Source organism: Oncorhynchus kisutch, linkage group LG6 (genome assembly GCF_002021735.2).
Source record: "Oncorhynchus kisutch isolate 150728-3 linkage group LG6, Okis_V2, whole genome shotgun sequence".
Classification (NCBI taxonomy): Eukaryota; Metazoa; Chordata; class Actinopteri; order Salmoniformes; family Salmonidae; genus Oncorhynchus; species Oncorhynchus kisutch.
In genome coordinates this window covers 47,153,238-47,177,318 of record NC_034179.2, presented here as the reverse complement: position 1 = coordinate 47,177,318, position 24,081 = coordinate 47,153,238, and the positions used below count along the sequence as shown (strand labels likewise).

The window sequence follows — 24,081 nt, the reverse complement described above, 5'->3', positions numbered from 1 at the left end:
CCAATTAGTCTGTCGACCTCTAATCAATACAGTTACACATCACATTATTATTTTGAACAATATTATATAGATACTTTGACTCCAAGTATCAATTTGTAAAAAATACTACAAATATTGATAGTGAGTGTTAGCTAACGCTAGTCGGCTGTACCTGTGCTAGCCTGTTCTCATCTTTTTAAATGACCAACCAAAATGTCATGCTCTCGTCTCTCTGCAGTAGCAATATAGTGAGCAATATGTTTGGAACATTGCAATACAATTGTAGTCTCAAAACGCAATACATATAGAATTGAGAGAATCACAATACATATTGTATCGGCATCTAAGTATCATGATGATATCGTATCATGAGGTCCCTGGCAATTCCCAGCCCTAAGGTAACTGAGCTGATGCACAGGTGGAACCGTCATTTGCTTTGAATACAATCAAGTAGCCTACCAATTAAACGTTTTTGTAGGACATTACATTTACTGTAAAATATCAATTACACGTCTATCTAGCAACACTATCATATTTTGGGTTAGTAATCTAGCTAATGTGTTTTGAGTTCCCAATTCCTCTGGTGTTGAGTTATGTAGCATATAGCCTAGGCCAATATGCAAAAAAAAAGATGCAAGCAAATTAATCTCTAAAGAGCATAAAGAAATCTTATTATTCTGGATTCTATTTTGATATGTTGCACATCAAAATATCAATCATGAATTCCCTGAACATGTTAAATGAAATAGCTTTCTTTCTTGTCTTACTACTTGATGACACTGGAAAATGTTAGTCTAGACCATTTCCGCTATTGGAAAGTAACTGCATGAAAATAAAATAAATGTTGTATTTCTAGTTATCGAGCACAATAGGTCAATTTATCGTGATATAACTTTTTGTCTATATTGCCTCGCTCTAGTACGGGAGATATCTGGCCAATGTCAGTTTGTTGAAATACTCTAAAATGGGGAAGAATGAAAAGTAGACCAATGTTTCCCAACTCCTGATTAAACTAGAGGCTTGAAAATGAGATGCATTCACTACTCTTTATAACAGCGAACCATTACAATTGCAGTATTTCCCTACAGATATTGTTTGTTTGACATATTGACCTCGAAGCCCACTGACCTCCTATGATCAGTAGCTTTATCTATACTGGTCATAGCCTTTCCCAGTGTTTTCTCCAACTCCTCTGCCCTAGAGTGGCACTGGGACGTAATGAGATCAGAAGGGAAGAAATACATTCTGTGGGTATCTGAGAGGAAAGGTAATAAATTGCATTAGACTGTATTAACCATATCATTCCGCTGTTCAAATAACATTTTATTAGTCACGTGTGCCGAATGCAATAGTTGAACAACCTTACAGTGAAATGCTTACTTAAGAGCCCCTAACCAACAATGCAGTTTCAAAAAGTACAGATAAATATAAGAGATAAAAGTAACAAGTAATTTAAAGAGCAGAAGTAAAGTAACAATAGCGAGACTATATACAGGGGTTTACCAATAGAGTCAATGTGTAGGGGCACTATTATTAGCATTATTAAAGTGACTATGCATAGATGACAACAGTGTTGTAGTGGTATAAAGAGGGGATGGGGGGGCACTGCAAATAGTATGGGTAGCCATTTGACTTGAGATTCTGGAGTCTTATGGCATGGGGATAGAAGCTGCTTAGAAGCCTCCTGGACCTAGACTTGGCGCTCCGGTAACGCTTGCCGTGCGGTAGCAGAGAGAGCAGTCTATGACTAGGGTGGCTGGAGTCTTTGACAATTTTTAGGGCCTTCCTCTGACACCGCCTGGTAAAGAGGTCCTGGATGGCAGGAAGCTTGGCCCCAGTGATGTACTGGGCCGTTAACCCTACCCTCTGTAGTGACTTGTGTTCAGAGTCCGAGCAGTTGCCATACCAGGCAGTGATGCAACCAGTCATGATGCTCTCGATGGTGCAGCTGTAGAACTTTTTGAGGATCTGCGGACCCATGCCAAATCTTTTCAGTCTCCTGAGGGGGAATAGGTTTTGTCGTGCCCTCTTCACGATTGTCTTGGTGTGCTTGGACCATGTTAGTTTGTTCGTGATGTGGACACCAAGGAACTTGAAGATCGCAACCTGCTCCACTGCAGCCCCGTCTATGAGAATGGGGGCGTGCTCGGTCCTCTCTTTCCTGTAGTCCACAATCATCTCCTTTGTCTTGATCATGTTGAGGGAGAGGTTGTTGTCCTGGCAACACATGGCTTGGTCTCTGACCTCCTCCATAAAGGCTGTCTTGTCGTCGTCGGTGATCAGGCCTACCACTGTTGTGTCATCTGCAAATTTAATGATGGTGTTTGAGTCGTGCCTGGCCGTGCAGTCATGAGTGAACAGGGAGTACAGGAGGGGACTGAGCACGCACCCCTGAGGGGCCCCTGTGTTGAGGATCAGCATGGCGGATGTGTTGTTACCTACACTTACCACCTGGGGAAGGCCCGTCAGCAAGTACAGGGTCCAGTTGCAGAGGGAGGTGTTTAGTCCCAGGGTTCTTAGCTATTCAATAGTGCCTATGATGTGGATTATCATCTCAAACAGATCCTTACTAGAGCTCTTTCATGTCTATATCACAATAACTGTTGCCAAGCAAGGCAAAATACTATAAGATGTAAACATTGTAGTGAATAGCAATTCAATTCACTTTTCCAAAGCATGGGCTTAACTGGATAGCCAGCTTGCAGTAATCACTTTTCACCTTAGGGTTGCAGCAGAGACCTCAGATGTGAATCTCTAAATCACTTACCTAAGCATGAAAGCAGGAGTGATCATGATAAACCATATAAAATAGCATACTGTTTCAAATCAAACGTGGCATACAGTTCTGGATATACTAATTCCCCTACTAATTTCCCTGATATAGTTGTAAAAAATGAAAAATATTCTAGATTTGTTGACATTGCAAAGTGCTTGCTTCTCAATGGAATATTAATCACTCACGATAAGTTCAAAATAGTATACTCATGACCATATACAAACTCCTGGTCTACACTAGACTGTTTTATGTATCATTAAAGCAAATGTTGAGAGGTCAGTTTGAAGTGTGTAGGAAAGAAAAGCCAAGTAGTAAATGTAAGGCCCAGGAGAGGGCAGCACAGCCCTAAAAGACAGGCAAAGAGCAGTCTGTGTTTAGTCTCTCCTAGGAGATGGATATGTGGTACTCATCTTCACCATCCAAACTGGGATAGACAGGTGTGGAGGCATTGATTATATTAAGTGTCCTGTCCCAAACTTAATTATAATGCTGAGTGATACTCTATGATGACAGGTTGGACTGTATAAGGCTGTGTCATAGAGCAAATGCAGGGCTATCCAGGGAATGATGTGGACACACACACACACACACACACACACACACACTGCTATGATGTGTAAGACCCTCAGTTCACTGCAGGTGTGAGTGTGTTGGCATCTGTCTCAGTATAACACCACACACACTTTACGTCACAACGAGATTGATACACACTGATTTTAGACTTAAGTTTTTCTGGAAATTCTCATATTAAAGTATATGTCCAGTGTTCCAGATTTGAATTAAATATTTACAAAACAGTAATTACACTATGAATTTAATAGATGTCCTTCCTAGAATTAGTTATGTTAAAGCAGCTTTTCTTTGTTTCCCTGCTTGGCCTGAGTGAAAACAGAGGTTTTTTTGGCCTTATACTGGTCAAGAAAAGCTCATTTGCTCTGCCAATGAGACGTGCATACGCTCGGATATTCAAGTTAGCTACTAACTCCACGTGGGGCAGGGCTGCACACACTGCCTAGCAGGCTTTCCTTTAATTTAAATTTTTTACCAAAACCGAAGGCTATTTGTCTGTCGTCAAGTAGTATGGATGGGATGGATTCAGGATTTGGAAACTACTAAGGCACTTTACTGTAACAGCAATAAATGCAGACTGATTATTTTACAAGCGTGAGACGTTTATGTCCATTTCTTTGTCACTATTCCTGATATTTTCGTTGAGCTAGCTACTAGTTAGCAAGTTGTGATTGCTAGGAGCTAAGCTAGCTAGCTGGGTCATTCCTATTGTGCGGTGCCATTTCTGTCCACAGGAAATAAAATGTCTTATTTAGTGTAAAATATGGATTCCAAAAGGCTTTAAATACAAGGTCAGGTGTCATTTACCTTAACACCCAAATTTGGATCCTGAAAAGGAATTTTATGCATTTTAAACACTTTTTGCCAGTGCGTGTAGGTGTTGTTGCCATGTCCCCTGGTGTTATTTCTCAACATTCAGAAGAAATATAAGCCATAAAATTATACTATGTCTAAAATCGTCATTATTTTAAAGTCTTAGTCTCTTTCATCAAAGTTTTGATTATTGTATGTATTATTTGATTTAAGATGTGTGTCCCTGATATCACTTTCCACCCTGTTTAGTTGTTGTAATTCTCCATTTAAGAAAACAATCCCCTTCCTACAATGACACCACATTCAGGAACTGTCATAATTTCTTTAGTGGGAAAACTATGGTGCAAAGATGGATAAAACAGTGTGTTTATATTTATTTGCCCATGTTTCATGTTGTTAGTATGTATGTTCCACTCATAAGTGTCCACCCTGTTTGGCTAAATTATTTCAAAAATTAAAAAAGAGAAGTTAAATCCTGTTCAAGTGTTTACCATTATGCTATCTCAGTCTTTCTCACTCACAGCGCTATGCCTAATTTTGGCTCATAATTTCCACCCTATTAGTATTATGCACTTTACAAATTGGAAAAGGCATCCAAAAATGGATGAAGTGCCTGAGCTTGACCAATATGTTTTCCTGAAAGTCAAACATGTCATTTTCCTGGTAGAATACAACATTTATTTTATATGTCAACAACTGCTAACTAGGTTTCCTCTTGACATCCAACTTGTACTGTAGCTACAAACCACTGGATTTAAAATAGCACTGACTTTGCTAATAGCTACTTTGAAAATGTGCCTACTATGACTGAGGTATGTGGTTGTCCCACCTAGGCAATCTTAAAATGAATGCACTTAACTCTGTCTGCTAAATGACTAAAATGTAAAAAACAAAATATGATGGTTGATGCTTTGGCTTGCTTTGGTCTTGGCTAAGCAGCTAGCTAAGTTGGCCTTGATAGTGAACGTTAGCATGCTAGCTTGCTGCTTCTAAACATCCAGCAGGCCAACTTATGAACCACATGATTTGAAATATAAGTGACTGGCGAGGTAGTTGTTGTATAGGCTTTGTCCGTTTTGCTAACACTGCCTGTGGATTGCTTGGCTTGCTAGCAGTATGTGTGCCTTGAGCCTGTGTCTCCGCTAGTCTCCTTCTCTCCACCGGAGAATTAATATTTTTGTTTTTGAAAAATCTGCTCGACCAATTCAGAAGGGTCTGTCCCAGCCAAGAAGGATGCTGTCATTCTCCAAGCATTTGTTTTTTAGTTTTGTTTCATTTTTTTTTTACTGAGTGGGTTTTGTCATTTATGCTTTGGCCACAACTACAAGTAAAGGACGGGTCAACAACATTATTTGGGGATGAGCAAACATAATGAGATTTGAAAAACAGTTTAAGAAAGCTGCTTACTCAATTAAACAAATGTGAGTCCCCCACAGTAGTGCTGCATATTTCTGTCACATTTAATCTAATTCATGTTTGCATATCTAATACTTGTTGACTTTTTTTTAGGTATCGTCAATAAATGCCCCTAGCCCAAAGTCCAAACACAAATAGCCCAGATTTGTTAGTATGTAATTGGAAGGCAGACAGACGTCTTGGTCGCTAGGTGACACAAGTCTTCAGAAGAAGACGTGCTCTGGATGTGAAAATTGACAGGTCTACACATCCATCAGACTACGCTCTATATCTAGAGTACAGATGAGATGGCTATAGGCAGGTGTTTTTGAGCCAATAATCCTGTAACTCAGAACATGTTTTTTGGCATAATATAGCGTTTATATTAACATTCTGTTACGAGAGACTATTGGGTCAGATGTGTCACTGTTTATTTAAGCTGATAGCAGTTGAGCGAAAATGTTTGATCTACGTAGACCCAGAAATTATTCTACCTTTTATCCCTCTCTCTGTCTCTCCTTCTCTCGTTGTCTCTCGCTGACTAAAATCACTAAGCTACTTCAGGCAAGGCAATTATGGGCACTTCAGCCAAGCTCTCTCCTGCATTACATACGGCTTGATTAAAGCTTCCTTCCTGTGACTTTTAGAACATCATAATCAACCCTGCTTCCAAACCGATTCTTGAGTTAGACTCAGCAATATGACATAGATGTGGAAAGTAAACAGCATAGTGGGCCAATTTCGTCAACAAAGAGCGTTGAAGCGCGAGGCTCAACTTCTCCACTGTTTTGGCCCTGTGACTACCATGCTGTAACCGCGTGAAGCGAACCTGTGCACATGCTCAGACACTGTGTGTGACTGTGAGAGCAAAGTCTTGATACTCAAGTCATTTCGCTCTGTCTACCTTTAAGGTGCCTTAGAACGTAATGGCACCCAATGTAATTGTATAGCTTTTAGACTGCTGTATCCCAACAAGCTCTACACTAGGTGGACAGTGACGAGCTCAATATTTTGTTGTTAAGGGCATACAAACACACTACGTGGCCTAAAGTATGTGGACACCTGCTCATTTAACATCTCATTCCAAAATCACAGGCATTAATATGGAGTTGGTCCCCCTTTTGCTGCTATAACAGCCTCTACTCTTCTGGGAAGGCTTTCCACTACATGTTGGGACATTGCTACAGGGACTTGCTTCCATTCAGCCACAAGACCATTAGTGAGGTCGGCACTGATGTTGGGCGATTAGGCCTGGCTCGCAGTTGGTGTTCCAATTCATCCAAAAGATTTCGATGGGGTTGAGGTCGGGGCTCTGTGCAGGCCAGTCAAGCTCTTCCACACCGATCTCGACAAACCATTTCTGTATGGACCTCACTTTGTGCACTGGGGCATTTTCATGCTGAAACAAGAAAGGACTTTCCCCCAAACTGTTGCAACAAAGTTGGAAGCACAGAATCATTGAGAATGTCATTGAATGCTGTAGCGTTAAGATTTCCCTTCAGCCTCCCGAGTGGCGCGGTGGTCTAAGGCACTGCATCGCCGTGCCTGCTATGCCACTAGAGATCCTGGTTTGAGTCCAGTGTCTGTCACAGCCGGCCGCGACCGGGAGACCCATAGGGCGGTGCACAATTGGCCCAGCATCTTCCGGGTTGTCTCTCCTAGACCACAGCATTTACAGTTGACCCGGGCAGCTCTAGCAGGACAGAAATTTGACAAACTTGTCGGAAAGGTGGCATGTTGAAAATCACTGAGCTCTTCAGTAAGGCAATTCTACTGCCAATGTTTGTCTATGGAGATTGCATGGCTGTGTGCTCAATTTTGTACACCTGTCAGCAACAGGTGTGGTTGAAATAGCCAAATCCACTAATTTGAAGTGGTGTCCACATACTTTTGTATATATAGGGTATGTTTCTGATGATTTGGATTACTGTTCAGTTCAACATTTATTCCCTTAGCCCTTACCCCCTAGCCACTGCTATAGATCTGAGAGGACTGGATAGATTGATGCAATATTGCGAAACTCCACCCAGCCAGCCATTCAGAAGGCAGAAGGAAGCTGTCTACTGGAGTTCCTAGTGTGTTGGGGCTGATTTGGAATTCAACATAAGTCTGCATGTTGAAGTGACTCACCCACTTTGTGGTTGAGTTGTGCAATGACTTGACTTGTGGAAATACATGATTTGTCAGAGTGACTTTTCTGTGAACTTTTCAACCTCACAAAGTTGGCTTTAGTGTTACAAAATACAGCAGCAAACTTTATAGCTAAGTAAATATATTTTTTACCTTTATTTAACTAGGCAAGTAAGTTAAGAACAAATTCTTATTTTCAATGACGGCCTAGGAACAGTGTGTTAACTGCCTGTTCAGGGGCAGTTTTTTTTTACAGATTTGTCAGCTTGGGGGTTTGAACTTGCAATCTTCCGGTTACTAGTCCAATGCTCTAACCACTAGGCTACCCTGCCGCCCCTTTTGTCCATGTTACTCAAACAAGTTACTCCACTTATGGTCAATTCGAATTTGTTCTATTTAAAACCAAAACTTTTTTTTTATCTCTCTTACAGAAAGCATGCACCAAATGTGGCATTGAGACCCAGTGCAGTCAGAAGACAACCCAGTGGCTGTGCAAGATCTGCAGTGAACACAGAGAGGTAACGTACATCCCTACAACTGGATAGCCCATCTACAGTATCCATTGAAATGCCAACTACATGCTTTTTGATTATTCTCCTACACATTGATTAGGGGGTTATCCTATTAAGTAACCACTGTCAGTTTGAGAAAAGTGCAATAAAAATGGAGAAGCAAAATGGTATAATTTTATGGAAACTATGTACCTGTAGCTCAGTAGCAGCAGCCAGAGACAATGTAGAACCACAGACCGATACTACATGTCTGTAACTAGTTTACAGACTTCAGGCAGATTGCTGCAGGTTGGCTTTCCTCCAGGAATAAGGGCCTCTCTGGGCTTGATTTGGAGGCCCAGTGGTCATCAGCAGGGCTGGCCGGATCTGGATGGGCATCTCACCACAGTCTTGTTTACAATGCACAGGAGCCTGATTGAGGGAAAAAGCCTCTTGTCTTGCTGATTGCCCCCTATAGCAGGAACCTCGTCTGGTGACCCGTTGTGACTTCATGAAGTTTCTATGCCATCACACGCTGGTTTCATTAGCTGTATGGCTTTTTATGTAATTATCATAGCAGTGTGGATGAATCACTGTGGTGCTTATTGGTTGGGAAGTAGGTCCAATGGAAGTTTATCCCCACATTCATATTTTGGGTTATGGAAATGTTCCTGTAATGCTGATAAAAGAGCGATAAGAGTGTTTACGATGAAGGGTTGTTTCGAGGGATGTGTCAGCACTGTAGTATCAGCATGGAGCATTCTATACCTCTCATGGTACGTCATGTTTCCATCCAGGGACCTTTTAATCTGAATTTATATTTAATGTTATCAGGTGTGTAACATTAAATCGTTCTCATTAGGGAATATGGGTTTCTTCCTCAGAAATGCTAATGATGAATGTGCTGCTATGAGCCATTTATCCCCAGTGTAATGCTAATAAGATATCACTATCTACTTAGCACAAAAGAGGAGCAGGATTTCCCAAAGTGGTTAAACATTTTGCATTCAATTCCAGTAGCTTTTCAAACCTTTTTAAGGATCTAGGAACATCCCCGTAGAGTGTGATACAGTATGACTGACATCCAGATCAGTCTAGTCTCTGGCGTATGCCCTCCCATATATCAAAGGTGTTCTCCCGTTTAATCCTGTCATTCTCTCCACCTACATACAGTGAGGGAAAAAAGTATTTGATCCCCTGCTGATTTTGTACGTTTGCCCACTGACAAAGAAATGATCAGTCTATCATTTTAATGGTAGGTTTATTGGAACAGTGAGAGACAGAATAACAACAAAGAAATCCAGAAAAATGCATGGCAAAAATGTTCAAAATTTATTTGCATTTTAATGAGTGAAATAAGTACTTGACCCCTCTGCAAAACATTACTTATTACTTGGTGGCAAAACCCTTGTTGGCAATCAGAGGTCAGACGTTTCTTGTAGTTGGCCACTAGGTTTGCACACATCCCAGGAGGGATTTTGTCCCTCTCCTCTTTGTCAGTGGGCAAACGTACAAAATCAGCAGGGGATCAAATGCTTTTTTCCCTCACTGTATATCAATCATGGATCAGGATCTTGATACCTGGCCATAGACAAAATGGATGTGCATTATTTCAGCTTTTATATTGGTAATTCAAGCCAAACACCTTTTTGTGAAGCACAGTAACAGCAGTCAATGGACCATATTCACTCACTATACTATATGATTATTTTAATTGGCCTCAACAAGGAGTTTGTTTCATGTGTGGGGAATAATTAAACATCTGAAGCACTTAATATTACCATAATATTATTACCTCCATATTATGTAGGCCTATATCCAGATTATTCAAGTAATTTGCCACTTTCCCCTCATGGAAAGCTATATCCCAGTAGTTCCCCCAAAAAGCTGATTAGATGGAGCCTCTAAATTGATGACCCAGAATTATTACCTTACAGCACATAACTTCTTGGTTTCAGGTAGGCCGCATGTTTCTTCGAGTTTCTTTTCCTCCTGATGTATGGATCACTAGGTAGTCTGGACTGTAACAGGGGAGGTGGAGGTAAAAGGAGGACAGGGTGAGTTTTAGCGGAGAAATCACATGAGCACATGAATAATTCCATGGCTGTGCAGGCTTGAGGATTGAGAGAGGGCACTGTACCATAAAGACATTTATGTAAAAATTTGCAAATGTTTTTGAACCACACACTGTGCGTCGAAAGGCAGTCTTCATTTTTCATTTCCCTCCGCTGTGAATCTGCTCCAGCAGATAGTCACTGAAAGGCAGTGTTTGACAGGGCACCTTATCGGCCTTCCTCAGATGATGGAGGTGCTTACTCAAAATGGCTGTCTTCAGTCGGATTTGAGCTCGGGCTGACATGCCTCTGTGGAGGCGCCCCTCCTGAGTTTAGTTTACCCCAGTTCTATTTTCTCAACTCTTCTCGCTCTTTCTCGCTCTTTCTCACTCACTCACACGTGTGTGTGTGTGTGTGTGTATATATATATGCTTACTTTATGTCACAGTGTTGAGATACTCTGTGATAGCTGTGAGCAGTGCTTATCTCTAAGGGACAGGTCAAATGCTTATCGTTTTTTAGGCTCATCTCATGCTCACTCGGTCGAACTCACCACTGTACGTGTGTTCTTTCTGGAAAATTATCCTTAAAATGATCATTGCCGTGCTGTTTCTGGTTGATAACATGCTTATTGATGAGATCATTTGTGACCGACTACCTTGATTCAGTCTTATGTAGCAAAATTCGATAAAAAAATAAATTATAATAATTACATTGGATAAAAGACAAAATGGTATATCATACACTACATTTGAGGAACAATGGGAAGGTAATTCTGCTTTGGAAGTTGATAAACTTTGAATGTTTTGGTACCAACTGGATATCTCTTCTTTGTCTACACCCATTCAGCATCGTTCACATCCTCTTAAGCTTTAGCCTGACCCATCTCTTTAAAGGTTGATCCGAGCATTAAGTACTAACAGCTTGGGTGCTTGACTGCTGTTAACTGGCTAACTTTCTAGCTACTTCCAGACACAAAGAATGGCTTACTGAACATTACTCGCCCTAGTAGAGCTGGTTAGGCTGTTTTTATGTTATCCAGCGTGTTGGTTACTGTACTGTCAGATTGTCCGTTTTGTGAAGAGTGTTTCACTCTCGGAGCGTTCAGTGCGCACACTGGCCTATGAGTAGGGTTGATCTGAGCGTTCTGACCTCATAACGGCAGTCAAGCACCCAAGCTAACATTGGCTAGCTTGCTACCTACTTCCAGACAGAAATGTGAGAACACCCCACTCTGACCATTTTACTCGCCTTAGAAGAGCTGGTTAGGCTGTTTTCATGTTATCCAGAGTGTTGGTGACTGTAACTGTGCTGCTGGCAACAATTTAATTATGCTTTTTTGCCAACGTTTAATGACACCGGCCATATTCAACGGGTGTTGAGCATTCGTAAATTCATCAGTTATTCTGCGCTCTGGCACACTCAGACTAGAGTGCTCTGAAATCGGAGTAGATGGCCAGACTGAATTTATGAACGCACCCAAAATGGTTACCTGCATAGTGGAGTCTTTTGTTAAGACATGTAGCTAGCTAAAGAATGAACCATAATCCCAACTCATTACGTTACTACCCTGCATGAATCTGCAGGTAACTAACAAACCAGGTTCAATGTTAGCGAGCTAACATTAGGCTATTACTAGGCAAGCAAATGGTGCTGAACTATGAATAATAAGATCATACACATAACGTTAGCTCGCGAGCCAGCCAGCCAACATTAGCTAGCTAGCTAACAGTACACTTTAGCTTGAAATGAAAACGACTTTGTTGTTTATATATGTACAGTTGAAGTCGGAAGTTTACATACACTTAGGTTGGAGTATTTAAAAAAAAAAGTTCAACCACTCCACAAATTTGTTGTTGACAAACTAGTTTTGGTAAGTCGGTTACAACATCTACTTTGTGCATGACACAAGCAATTTTTCCAACAATTGTTTACAGACAGATTAATTTATTGTATCTCAATTACAATGGGTCAGAAGTTTACATACACTGAGTTGAATGTGCCTTGAAACAGCTTGGAAAATTCCAGAAAATTATGTCAAGGCTTTATAAGCTTCTGATAGGCTAATTTGACATAATTTGAGTCAATTGGAGGTGTACCTGTGGATGTATTTCAAGGCCTACCTTCAAACTCAGTGCCTCTTTGCTTGACATGGGAAAATCAAGACCTCAGAAAAAAAATGGTAAACCTCCACAAAGTCTGGTTCATCCTTGGGAGCAATTTCCAAACGCCTCAAGTTACCATGTTCATCTGTACAAACAATAGTACGCAAGTATAAACACCATGGGACCACGCAGCGGTCATACCGCTCAGGAAGGAGACGCATTCTGTCTCCTAGAGATGAACGTACTTTGGTGCGAAAAGTTCAAATCAAGCCCAGAACAACAGCAAAGGACCTTGTGAAGATACTGGAGGAAACAGGTACAAGTATCTATATCCACATTTAAAATGAGCCCTATATTGACACAACCTGAAAGGCCACTCAGCAAGGTGGAAGCCACTGCTCCAAAACTGCCATAAAAAAGCCAGACTATGGTTGCAACTGCACATGGGGACAAAGATCCTACTTTTTGGAGAAATGTCCTCCGGTCTGATGAAACAAAAATAGAACTGTTTGGCCATAATGACCATCGTTATGTTTGGAGGAAAAAGGGGAACGCTTGCAAGCTGAAGAACACCATTCCAACCGTGAAGCATGGGGGTGGCAACATCATGTTGTGGGGGTGCTTTGCTGCAGAAGGGACTGTCTTAGGTGTCTCACAGTACGGACATTGCAATGTATTGCCCTTGCCACATCTGCAGTCCTCATGCCTCCTTGCAGCATGCCTGTGTGATGTTCGGATGTACCGATCCTGTACAGGTGTTGTTACACGTGGTCTGCTACTGCGAGGGCAATCAGCTGTCTGTCCTGTCTCCCTGTAGTAGCGCTGTCTTAGGCGTCTCACAGTACGGACATTGCAATTTATTGCCCTGGCCACATCTGCAGTCCTCATGCCTCCTTGGAGTATGCCTAAGGCACGTTCACGCAGATGAGCAGGGACCCTGGGCATCTTTCTTTTGGTGTTTTTCAGAGTCAATAGAAAGGCCTCTTTAGTGTCCTAAGTTTTCATAACTGTGACCTTAATTGCCTACCTTCTGTAAGATGTTAGTGTCTTAACTACCGTTCCACAGGTGCATGTTCATTAATTGTTTAAGGTTCATTGAACAAGCATGGGAAACAGTGTTTAACCCCTTTACAATGAAGATCTGTGAAGTTATTTAGATTTTTACGAATTATCTTTAAAAGACAAGGTCCTGAGTTTATATCTGTAGTCTCAGGCCATTACGTATAGTTTTAAAAATTTCTATCTGTCAGAAAAGCTATTAAATAGAGCACGTGATGCCGCGGAGCTGAGCAGACGTTGACAAACCGAACTCTTCAAAGTTATTCCATTATTACCTCAATAACAACGTTGAAACAATATTCTAACATTGGCTGATACATTGTCAAGTACTTACCTTCCCAAAGAGCCATGGACCTTTGACCGAGAGGTAAGAAGGACGACCAAAATGTTGTTGATTCCCAAGACAGCCTCTTGCAAGCCTGCCGACATGCTGGCTACTCTCCTCCGGGAAATTCAGTATGGTAACAAAGGTCTTTCTCTGAAAATGTACAATAAATCGGCTGAACTCCATTCTTCCATTGACAACCTGAAATCTCCTTTTGAGAATGACATAGGCGGAGTTGCGCATTAGCACAGTTGAAGATACCATCACTCGACATGACCAGGTTCTGATACAACTGCAGAAGGACAATGCCTACCTCAAAAACAAGGTAGACCAGATGGAGAACCAGAGCAGACGTAGTAATATCTGTGTGGTGGGATTGAAAGCGCGGATCTCGCCAGACGTCACAAGCAGTTCAGACCTGCCGCCAAAGCACTGAAGGAGAAGAACATCCCTGCGTGGATGAAAGTTCAGTACAAAGGTCGAAGCCATCTCTTCAACACACTGGGAGAAGTGTTCACTTTTCTGAACCGCATCTGAACTAGGATGGCCACTTTGGGGAATAAAATACAGTTTGTTTGTTTTCTCTTATCTGGGCTGTCCTGGGACTGAACTGCTGATATCTTCTTGGAATTTGGATCCGTTTACGCCGCAATCCGGTTGCTATAATTGATTTGTACATTTTCAACTAACCGTTTTTTCCCCGGGGTGAGTTCTATTGCAATTACAGGAGAGTATATTTTGGTTTAGTCAATATCCACTGGGCGATGCAAATTTGTGGGCTCAGGCCCACTGCCCCCCCCCCCCCCCCCCCCCCCCCCCCCCCATTCATGTTTCTCCTCTCCTGAAAAGAGACTCAAGCAGCCCTTACTGTGGGCAGTAAATATTCAGCCATAAATGTCTATTCACAATGTTTGTTTTTAACTTAGAGAGCTCGCAGGTTTTAGTTTACGCCAAGGTTTAGCTAGTAAGACCAAGATGGAAGGCGCGCAACAACGTATCTCTGCAAGTGTATTCATGTTTGATTGTTGTTTGTCTGACAATTGAGGTGGATGGGGTTTCTGTTTATTTTTTTTATTATTCTATGTTTATTGTTGTTTCCTTCCTAAAGAGAGAGACACAGGTCACTTCTGTGTTCAAACTAAAGTTGAAACATTTCCTGACTATTTACATATGAGAGATTTCCATTCGGTTACATATTTGAAACCCCAACCTATGCTTAATCCACTAAAATATGTCACATTCAACATAAAAGGTCTTAACAGCCCGATTTAAAAGGAACGAGTCTATACATACCATAAGAAATTAAAGGCTGACATTGTGTTTTTACAAGAAACACATCTTACAGCTAGTGAACGCAAGAAATTGAAGAGGGAATGGTAGGACATGTTTTTGCGTCCTCTTTTAACTCCAAAGCAAGAGGAACTGCAATTTTGATAAGTAGACACATCCCATTCTGCGACAACATCACCATCTCTGATCCCTCGGGCAGGTTTGTTTTGGTGCAGGGGCATATATTTTCGGAGTCTTCGACCCTATTGAATAATTATGCGCCTAACTTCGATGACCATATGTTTATTCAGAATGTCTTCCTCAATGTCTTTCTCATGCACCACCAGGATGGCTACTGGTTGGAAGAAATGTACATTTTTGTTTAGATACAGTTCTTGATAGGTCCTCTGATAAACCCTCACTTTTTACCAAAGCCGGCAAGCTCACCATGTCATTCATGAAAGATCTCAATTTACTAGACATCTGGAGACAGTTGCACCCACAGGATAGGGACTACTCTTTTTATTCACACCCACACAACACACACACACGCATAGATAACTTTTTACTATCGACCCAACTGTTATATAGAGTGTTAGATATCGAGTATCTACCCAGATTGCTTAGTGACCATTCTCCTCTGGTATTATCAATCTCCATTCCTACCAAGGTAAATGGAGCATATAGATGGAGACTAAATTCTACACTCCTAAAGCAACCTGAATTTTGTGCATTCATCAAAGAGCAGATCAATATTTTTACTTTGACAAACAAACCCTCCGCTCCTGACAGTTTCATTCTTTGGGACACATTGAAAGCATATCTGAGGGGACAGATCATTTCCTATACTTAAGGGTTGAAGAGAAAACACGGTGCGGAACTGAATGCCCTTGAATCTGAAATCTCTGAGCTAGAGAGAACCTACCAACGAGGCCCGACTAAAGATCTATACAGGCTTTTGGTAAATTAAAAAAACTGAAATATAATATTTTTAACACATATCAAGCTGAGAGGGCCATCACTAAATCAAAACAGCGTTATTACGAGCTTGGAGAGAAAGCTCACAAAGTATTGCCATGGCAACTGAAAGCAGAGGAAAGGAAGAGGACAAATAATGCTATAGCAACTCTTACTAATGAGCTCTTTCGACCCTACTAAAATTAATGATACATTTAAGAAATACTACGAAGACCTCTACACTTCCCAATCAAGCGATGATCTATCTGAGATCAACTCCTTTCTCTCAACCTCCCATGCCTGTCAGAGGAAAACCGAGAGCGCCTGAGTGAACACTTCTCAGTTCCTGAACTGTTGGAGGCCATTAAATCCTTACCTTCTAATAAATCTCCTGGGGAGGATGACTTCCCTCCAGAGTTCTATAAAGAATTTAGGGAGCTGTTGGTCCCCTACCTTATGGAGGTACTTAGAAAAGCCGGGGAAGACAACTGCTTTCCAGAGTCTTTCTCTCAAGCAGTGATTACTGTAATCCACAAGAAAGGGAAAAACCTGCTAAAGTGCGTCTCCTATAGACCAATCTCTCTCCTTAGCATCTTGGTGACCAGTTTACAATCTGTTATCTAAGAGACTGGAGTCATGTCTTCTCCTGTTGGTCAACCCAGATCAGACTGGTTTCATAATTAAAGATTGTCCTCCAATAATCTCAAAGGTTCTTTGATATAATTCACCTTGCTAACAAAAACAAAATACCTAGTGTCGCAGTCTCCCTTGATGCTGAAAAGGCATACCTCTTTCGCGTCTTGGAAAAGTTTGGTTTAGGTACCGTGTTTGTACATTTGATAAAATCACTCTACAAATCTCCTAAAGCTAGGATTGCTACCAATGGGATTACTTCCTCCTCTTTCCCTCTCTATAGGGGGAACAGACAAGGTTTCCCAATTAGCTCCCACCTCTTTGCCCTTGTTGACTGAGACTATTAGAACGTGCCCTGACATACATGGCTTTGAGGTGGGCCCCCATACCCATAAGTTATCACTCTTTGCGGATGACCTTATCTTATTTCTAACAAACCCAGAGCACTCCCTATTTCACTTGCATATCCTACTACAGTGTTATAGTTCTTTCTCTGGATATAAGGACACTTTTGATAAAGGCGAAATCTTACCTTTGTCTGTCTTTGACCACCATACCATCAAGCACAAGTTTCCTTTTAGATGGTCGCCTATGGGCTTCACATATTTCGGCATAATGGTGGATGGTAACCTGAACAACCTTACATCGCAAATCTCTTCAACTATTTTGCAATCTATATAGCTGTCATTTTTTTGGTCCTTAAATGAATCTGGTGTTTATTTTTATTTATCACAATTTTCTTTAACCAATTTTAGTCTTTAATGCAGGGCCGACAGACAAGTTCCTTACTTTTTCACCTTCCACTTGATAAAGGTTCCAATTGATAAAGTAATTTCTCATTTCTGCCCTCCAAATTAATATTCAGTATATAAATAGTCCCTTTTAATTTTGTCTGGCTTGCCATTCCAAATAAAATGGAATATTTTTTGCTCATCTAGTTTAAACAGATCACTAGGTGTGGGCAAAACCATAGGCAAATAGGTCAACTCTGATATGACTAAAGAGTTAATCAGGGTGATTTTTCCACACTTAGACAGGTATTGTCACAAAGGACATGTTTGCAGAGTTCACAAATGGGAGTTGGAGTTCCAGAGCTCACATGTGTGCCTGGCATGGATTGTGACTCCTTCTCGTTCCTCAACCCTCTTCAAAGCGTCATTCTCCGTCTGACTCGTCGCCAATGGCGCCTGACTCATTGTCAATGATGTGACTCTCCCCGAATACCACAATGCATCAGCGTATTCATTTTACAATCACGGCTAAAGCGATTTAACCAAGGGTTTCAGTTAGGAAAATATGGCAATGTACAACAAGACCGGTTGAGAGTACTGTAAATAAAAATCTGATTTATCAAGACCAGTCCACATGCACTATCATTCAGTAGTAATAATAATAATCATTGGGATAACAGATCGGAACTAATTAAAAGGAGTCTTTTATCTTATATATAATCCTTAATTCAGGCCTGTAGTAGGTTATAAACTGACAATTGGGTGTCAATTCATAAATCATGTGCCATGGAATCGGTACGTAAAAAATCTCTTCCCAACTATTTTACAATCTATATGGCACAGCTGTAAATGTTTTGGTCCTTGCAATGAAACTTGTCTGCACCTGTATATTTTTATTTATCACAATTTTTTTTGGAACCAATTTTTGTCTTTAATGCAAGGCCCGAAAGACAAGTTCCTTATTTCTGTCTTTTCTGGTGGATTAAACTGAAATTGCAGCCATCTTTCTATGGCTTGTTTAAAAAATTATGATATTTTGGAGATGATTGTGTCAAATAACCGAAAGTGAGCCGTTGTAATCTGAATAATGGGAAAGAGGCCATTCTTGAACATGGGGTGAGACATTCTTACTAATTTGTAAATAAAGCCAGTTATTTATAATGATTTATTTCTGTTTTTAGAGGGAGATAAACCAAGCCCACTGTGCCTATTTAAAAAAAATCATCAGTCCACATGTCAAGTGAAATTCCTCCATTTGTATTTACCCATGTTCTCTCTCAACTCCAGGACCACCGACAGTTTATTTTGTTGTTGCCTGATGCAGGACTCTAGTGCCAGAAAAGAGACTCTCAGACTGAAAACGCCTCCATTAATTGCCACAGTTTAGACTACCGATAGAACAGCGTTCTAACTCCCCCTTGTGATAGTGTGGTGCAATGACAATGTTAGTAGGGAGCTTTAATCTTCTTCGTCTTTGCCTGTATTCTCGATAGTTTCATCCTGGCCCTTTTCCCGGCCCAAATAAACTGAGTAATCATTTTGTCTATGGATTTAAAAGTACAGACAGGTGTGGACAGTGGTAACATGCTAATGATGTAATTCAGTTTTGGAGCTATGACCCTCTTTGTAACCTGCATCCTACTCCATAATGAGATTTGTAGTTTATCCCAGTTCTTAAACTGTAGTTGAATTTTGTTCAAAAATAATGTTCTCTAGACCAGGATTTAAAGCGATCCCCAGGTACTTCAAGTTTTTAGGGACCCATTGAAACTTCCAGTTGAGGAAGTCATTTCTCAGACAATGTTTTGATAGGGGCATTACCTCAAATTTGGTCCAATGTACTTTATACCCCCATATCTCTGACAATGCATTTACTAGGTCAAGTCAAGGCGATATGGAGAGTTGGGGTTCTGACATTAATAGTAATGTTGTCTGCCTAAAGCAATAGTTTATTCTCCGTAACTCCCATGACTGATGCGTCCTAATGGCTTCGGCTAATGTTTCTAGTGCTATAATAAATAGGAGAGCTGAGAGACAGTCACCTTGTTTCATGACTCCCCCTACCGTAAATGGAGATGATCGTAATCCGTTACTGTATACCACAACCCCAAATCTATAGTAGTCAAGTATAATAATATTCTGAAAGCCCGTCCAAATCCAATCTATTTAGAGTGTAAAGCAGGTAGTCCCAGCCTACCCTATCAAAGACTTTCTCTGCGTCTAGGGATAAGGCCACTGAAGTATCCAAATCATTTGCCTTCCAGATGACATGCAATAGGTCTAAGATTATCAGATGAAGTTCTGCCTTTCACTCTTCTCACCTTCCTAGCCAGAAGTTTTGAAAAAAAAATCAGAGCAGAGAATTCCTCTGCTTTCTGCATATCTAAAGAACCCTGTGATGTATAAAGTTCTTGATATAAGTCTCAAAATATATTGTTTTATTTATGATTGGTAATCAGCTTTCTTGTCTTATTTCTGATTCCAGATATTTGCAGAGTTGTTTCTCTAGATTTAATTTGGCTGGCCAACAGTTTTCCTGGCTTCTCACCTGATTCGTACCATCTGCTTCAACCTGTACAGGGAATATTCTACTTTTTTACTGAATAAAGTACTCAGCTTATATTTGGTTTTCGTCAGATTTTCCAGTGTTTTGAGCCCTGTTTCAAGTTGATACATTTTCGGTTTATACTTTCTTAAGAGTAGCTGATTGTTGTATCATTACTCTGCATATGTAAGCTTTAAAAGCTTCCCAAACATGTACATTATCTGTTTCACACTTTCGTTGTTTGTTTCAAAGAATATCGTACTGTGTGTTCAAAAGCTTATGTGAGCTTACTCAAACGCTTTAATGAACTAGTATAGGCCTAATATTTTATTTATTTATTTTATCTGACTTTCATAGCCTACTGGACTCATAGAGAGCTACTCTCTCAAGTTATCTTGTTGGGGCGAGTGACTCTTTGAATTTACAATGGCTAGCCCCAAGTCGTTTTTTCCCCTTGTGCTTTATGCTATTTGCCCCATGACTCCTGCTTGATTTGTTGACTATAAAATTGCTTGTTTCCCCGACCGTGGGACAGAAAATGTTTGGTCCACATTCGCGACTCTGACTCGATTACTGACACGGACTCTTGGCCTCCCATCCTATTCTAACCACCTCTTGCCGGCTTTGTATTCATGTCACAGCAATTTCATCAGGTACAATATGATCTTGTTACCATCTGAGGCACATAAATGTCATACAAAAATCAACACTGCAGAGCTCTCCCTGTCCTCTGCCGTTCCCTGATTTGTATTACATGATGATATCTGGAAATGTGCATGTACACCCCGGCCCATCTACTGTTGCTAGCCCAAATTCTGACTTGTGCTCTGATTTCTGCTTTACTGATTTCTGCCCTCATAAAAGCCTGGGTTTTCTGCACGTTAACACTGGAAGCTTATTACCTAAAATTGATAAATTGAAAGTGTGGGTTCACAGCTCCAATCCAGATGTGTTGGTCATTACTGAGATGTGGTTAAGAAAGAGTGGTTGGAACACTGATGTTAACCTTTCTGGTTATCACATTTTTCTGCAAGACAGATATTCCAAAGGTGGTGGATTGTCAATCTTTACCAAGGAACACCTTCACTTCAGTGCTCTGTAGTCTCTACCATGTCAGTCCCCAAACAATTTGATTATCTGTTTTTAAGCATTAAGCTTTCAAATAGCTCTTTGTTGACTGTTGCTGGGTGTTATCGTCCACCATCAGCACCGGCCTGTACCCTACCAGCCCTAAGTTCTCGCCTGGCCCTTAACACCAAGTCTGAATTTGTCGTGCTAGGTGACCTAAACTGGAACATGCTTAAACCACCTGACCAAGTCCTAAAGAAATAGGACTCCCTAAATCTTTCTCAGATTATTACCAATCCCACAAGGTATGACTCCAACCACCCAGAAAAGGCTACTCTCCTCAATGTTATCCTCACAAATAATCCTGATAGGTATCAGTCTGGTGTTTTCTGTAATGACCTTAGTGATCACTGTTTTACAGCCTGTGTTTGTAATGGCTGCTCAGTGAAACGACCTGTCCTGATTTGTCATAGACGCGTGCTAAAAAACTTGAATTAGTAAGCATTCCTTCATGACCCGGCCTCTGTAAATTGGTATAGAGTCGGCTTGATCCCCTCTGTTGAAGACGCTTGGGCCTTCTTTTTTGATATTTTCAGTGGTATTGTTAACAAACGTGCCCCCATAAAGGAAAAACAAGTTTAGCCCCTGGTTTGACCGTGATCTTGTAGAGTTATTTGTCCTCGAATTGCATTTGACAAAAGGCTCGGCACACACATACTCAGGATAATTGGCTCCCGTTCAAGCAAATGAGAAATAAGTGCACTCAGGCTATCCGGAAGGCTAAAGTTAGTTACTTTAAGGAGCCGCTCTCTCTCTGTGGGTCTAACCCCAAGAAGTTCTGGAAAATGGTTAAAGACCTGGAAAATTAACCTTCCTCCTCACAGCTGCCCATGTCCCTTAAAATTGATTATGTGGTTGTTACTAACACGGAGCGCATGGCTGAGCTCTTTAATCACCACTTCATTAAGTCAAGACTCAGCCATGCCTCCGTGCCCGTCAAACATTTCCTCATTTCCCAGCTCTTCTAATGCGACTAGCCCGATGCTCCTGCCTCTTCTTCCCCTGCCCCGCTACAAAGTTTCTCTCTGCAGGTGGTCATTGAGTCTGAGATGCTAAAGGACATTCTTAAACTTGATCACAAAAAAACATCTGAGTCAGATGGTTTAGATCCTTTCTTCTTTAAAGTTGCAGCCACTATCATCGCAGAGCCTATCTCTGACCTTTTTTAAACCATCTCTCCTCTCTGGGGAGGTTCCCATTGCTTGGAAGGTAGCCACGGTGTGCCCTTTATTTAAAGTGGGAGATCAAGCTGCTTCTAACTGTTATAGGCCAGTTTCTGTTTTGCCCTGTTTATTAAAAGTGTTTCTTGATGTCTATAGTATTCTCTCTGGTATGCAACTGGTTCCGCTCAGGTTATGGATGTGTCTCTGCAAGGTCCTAAAACGATGTCACCATTGCCCTTGATTCTAAGCAATGTTCTGCTGATATTTGTATTGACACGGCCCTTTTCCACCTGGACAAAAGGAACACCTATGTGAGAATGCTGTTCATTGATTAGCGTTCAACATCATAGCAGCCTCAAAGCTCATCACTAAGCTGGGACTAAACACCTCCCTCTGCAACTGGATCCTGGACTTCCAGACGGGCCGCCCTCAGGTGGTGAGGGTAGGTAGCAACACATCCCCTCCTGTACTCCCTGTTCACCCACGACTGCATGGCCAGGCACAATTCCAACACCGTTATTAAGTTTGCAGACGACACAACAGTGGTAGGCCTGATCACCGACAACGACGAGACAGCCTATACGGAGGTGGTCAGAGACCTGGCTGGGTGGTGCCAGAATAGCAACCAATCCCTCAACGTAACCAAGACTAAGGTGATGATTGTGGACTACAGGAAAAGAGCACCGAGCACGCCCCCATTCTCATCGACAGGGCTGTAGTGGAGCAGGTTGAGAGCTTCAAGTTCCTTGGTGTCCACATCAACAACAAACTAGAATGGTCCAAACACACCAAGACAGTCGTGAAGAGGGCACGACAAAGCCTATTCCCCCTCTTGAAACTAAAAAGATTTGGCATGGGTCCTGAGATCCTCAAAAGGTTCTACAGCTCCAACATCAAGAGCATCCTGACCGGTTGCATCACTGCCTGGTACGGCAATTGCTCGGCCTCCGACCGCAAGGCACTTCAGAGGGTAGTGCGTAAGGCCCAGTACATCACAGGGGCCAAGCTGCCTGCCATCCAGGACTTCTACACCAGGCGGTGTCAGAGGAAGGCCCTAAAAATTGTCAGGGAACCCAGCCACCCCAGTCATAGAACAGTCTATCTACTACCGCATGGCTAGAGGTACCGGAGTGCCATATCTAGGACAATTTGTACATGTAGGTAATGGTCAGGTGACAATACATAAATAATAAACGCAGAGTAGAAAACAAATGAAGGGGGCGGGGGGGTCAATGTAATAGTCTGGTGGCCATTTGATTAATTGTTCAGCAGTCTTATGGCTTGGGGGTAGAAGTTGTTAAGGAGCCTTTTGGTCCTAGACTTGGCGCTCCTGTACCACTTGCCGTGCGGTAGCAGAGAAAACAGTCTATGATTCGGATGACTGGAGTCTCTGAGAATTTTATGGGCTTTCCTCTGACACCTCCTATTATGTAGGTCATGGATTTCAGGAAGCTTGGCCCCAGTGATGTACTGGGCCTTACGCACTACTCCCTGTAGTGTCTTACGGTCAGATGCAGAGCAGTTACCATACCAGGCGACACAACCATGCTCTCGATGTTGCAGCTAAATATCTGGGGATCCATGTCAAATCTTTTCAGTCTCCTGAGGGGGAATAGGCTTTGTCGTGCCCTCTTCAAGACTGTCTTTGTGTGTTTGGACCATGATAGATCGTTAGTGATGTGGACACCAAGGACCTTGAAACTCTCGACCCGCTCCACTACAGCCCCGTTGATGTAGTCCACGATCAACTCCTTTGTCTTGCTCACATTGAGTGAGAGGTTGTTGTCCTGGCACCACTCTTCCAGTTCTCTGACCTCCTCCCTATAGGCGGTCTCATCGTTGTCAGTGATCAGGCCTACCACTTGTCATCAGCAAACTTAATGATGGTGTTGGAGTCGTGTTTGGCCATGCAGTCGTGGGTGAACAGGGAGTACAGGAGGGGACTGAGCACGCACCCC

The 24,081-nt window shown here is 41.7% G+C and overlaps 1 protein-coding gene across 5 annotated transcripts in view; it reads left to right on the top strand.

Annotated features, from left to right (window-relative positions):
- Window positions 1-24,081, top strand: part of LOC109892925 (double C2-like domain-containing protein beta) — a 303,986-nt gene that overhangs the window by 20,068 nt on the left and 259,837 nt on the right. For all 5 annotated transcript variants that reach the window (XM_031826820.1, XM_020485811.2, XM_031826817.1 and 2 more), the window contains one exon: window positions 8,095-8,181. In XM_031826820.1, coding sequence (XP_031682680.1) covers window positions 8,095-8,181 — 87 coding nt within the window. The remainder of the gene's footprint in view (window positions 1-8,094; window positions 8,182-24,081) is intronic.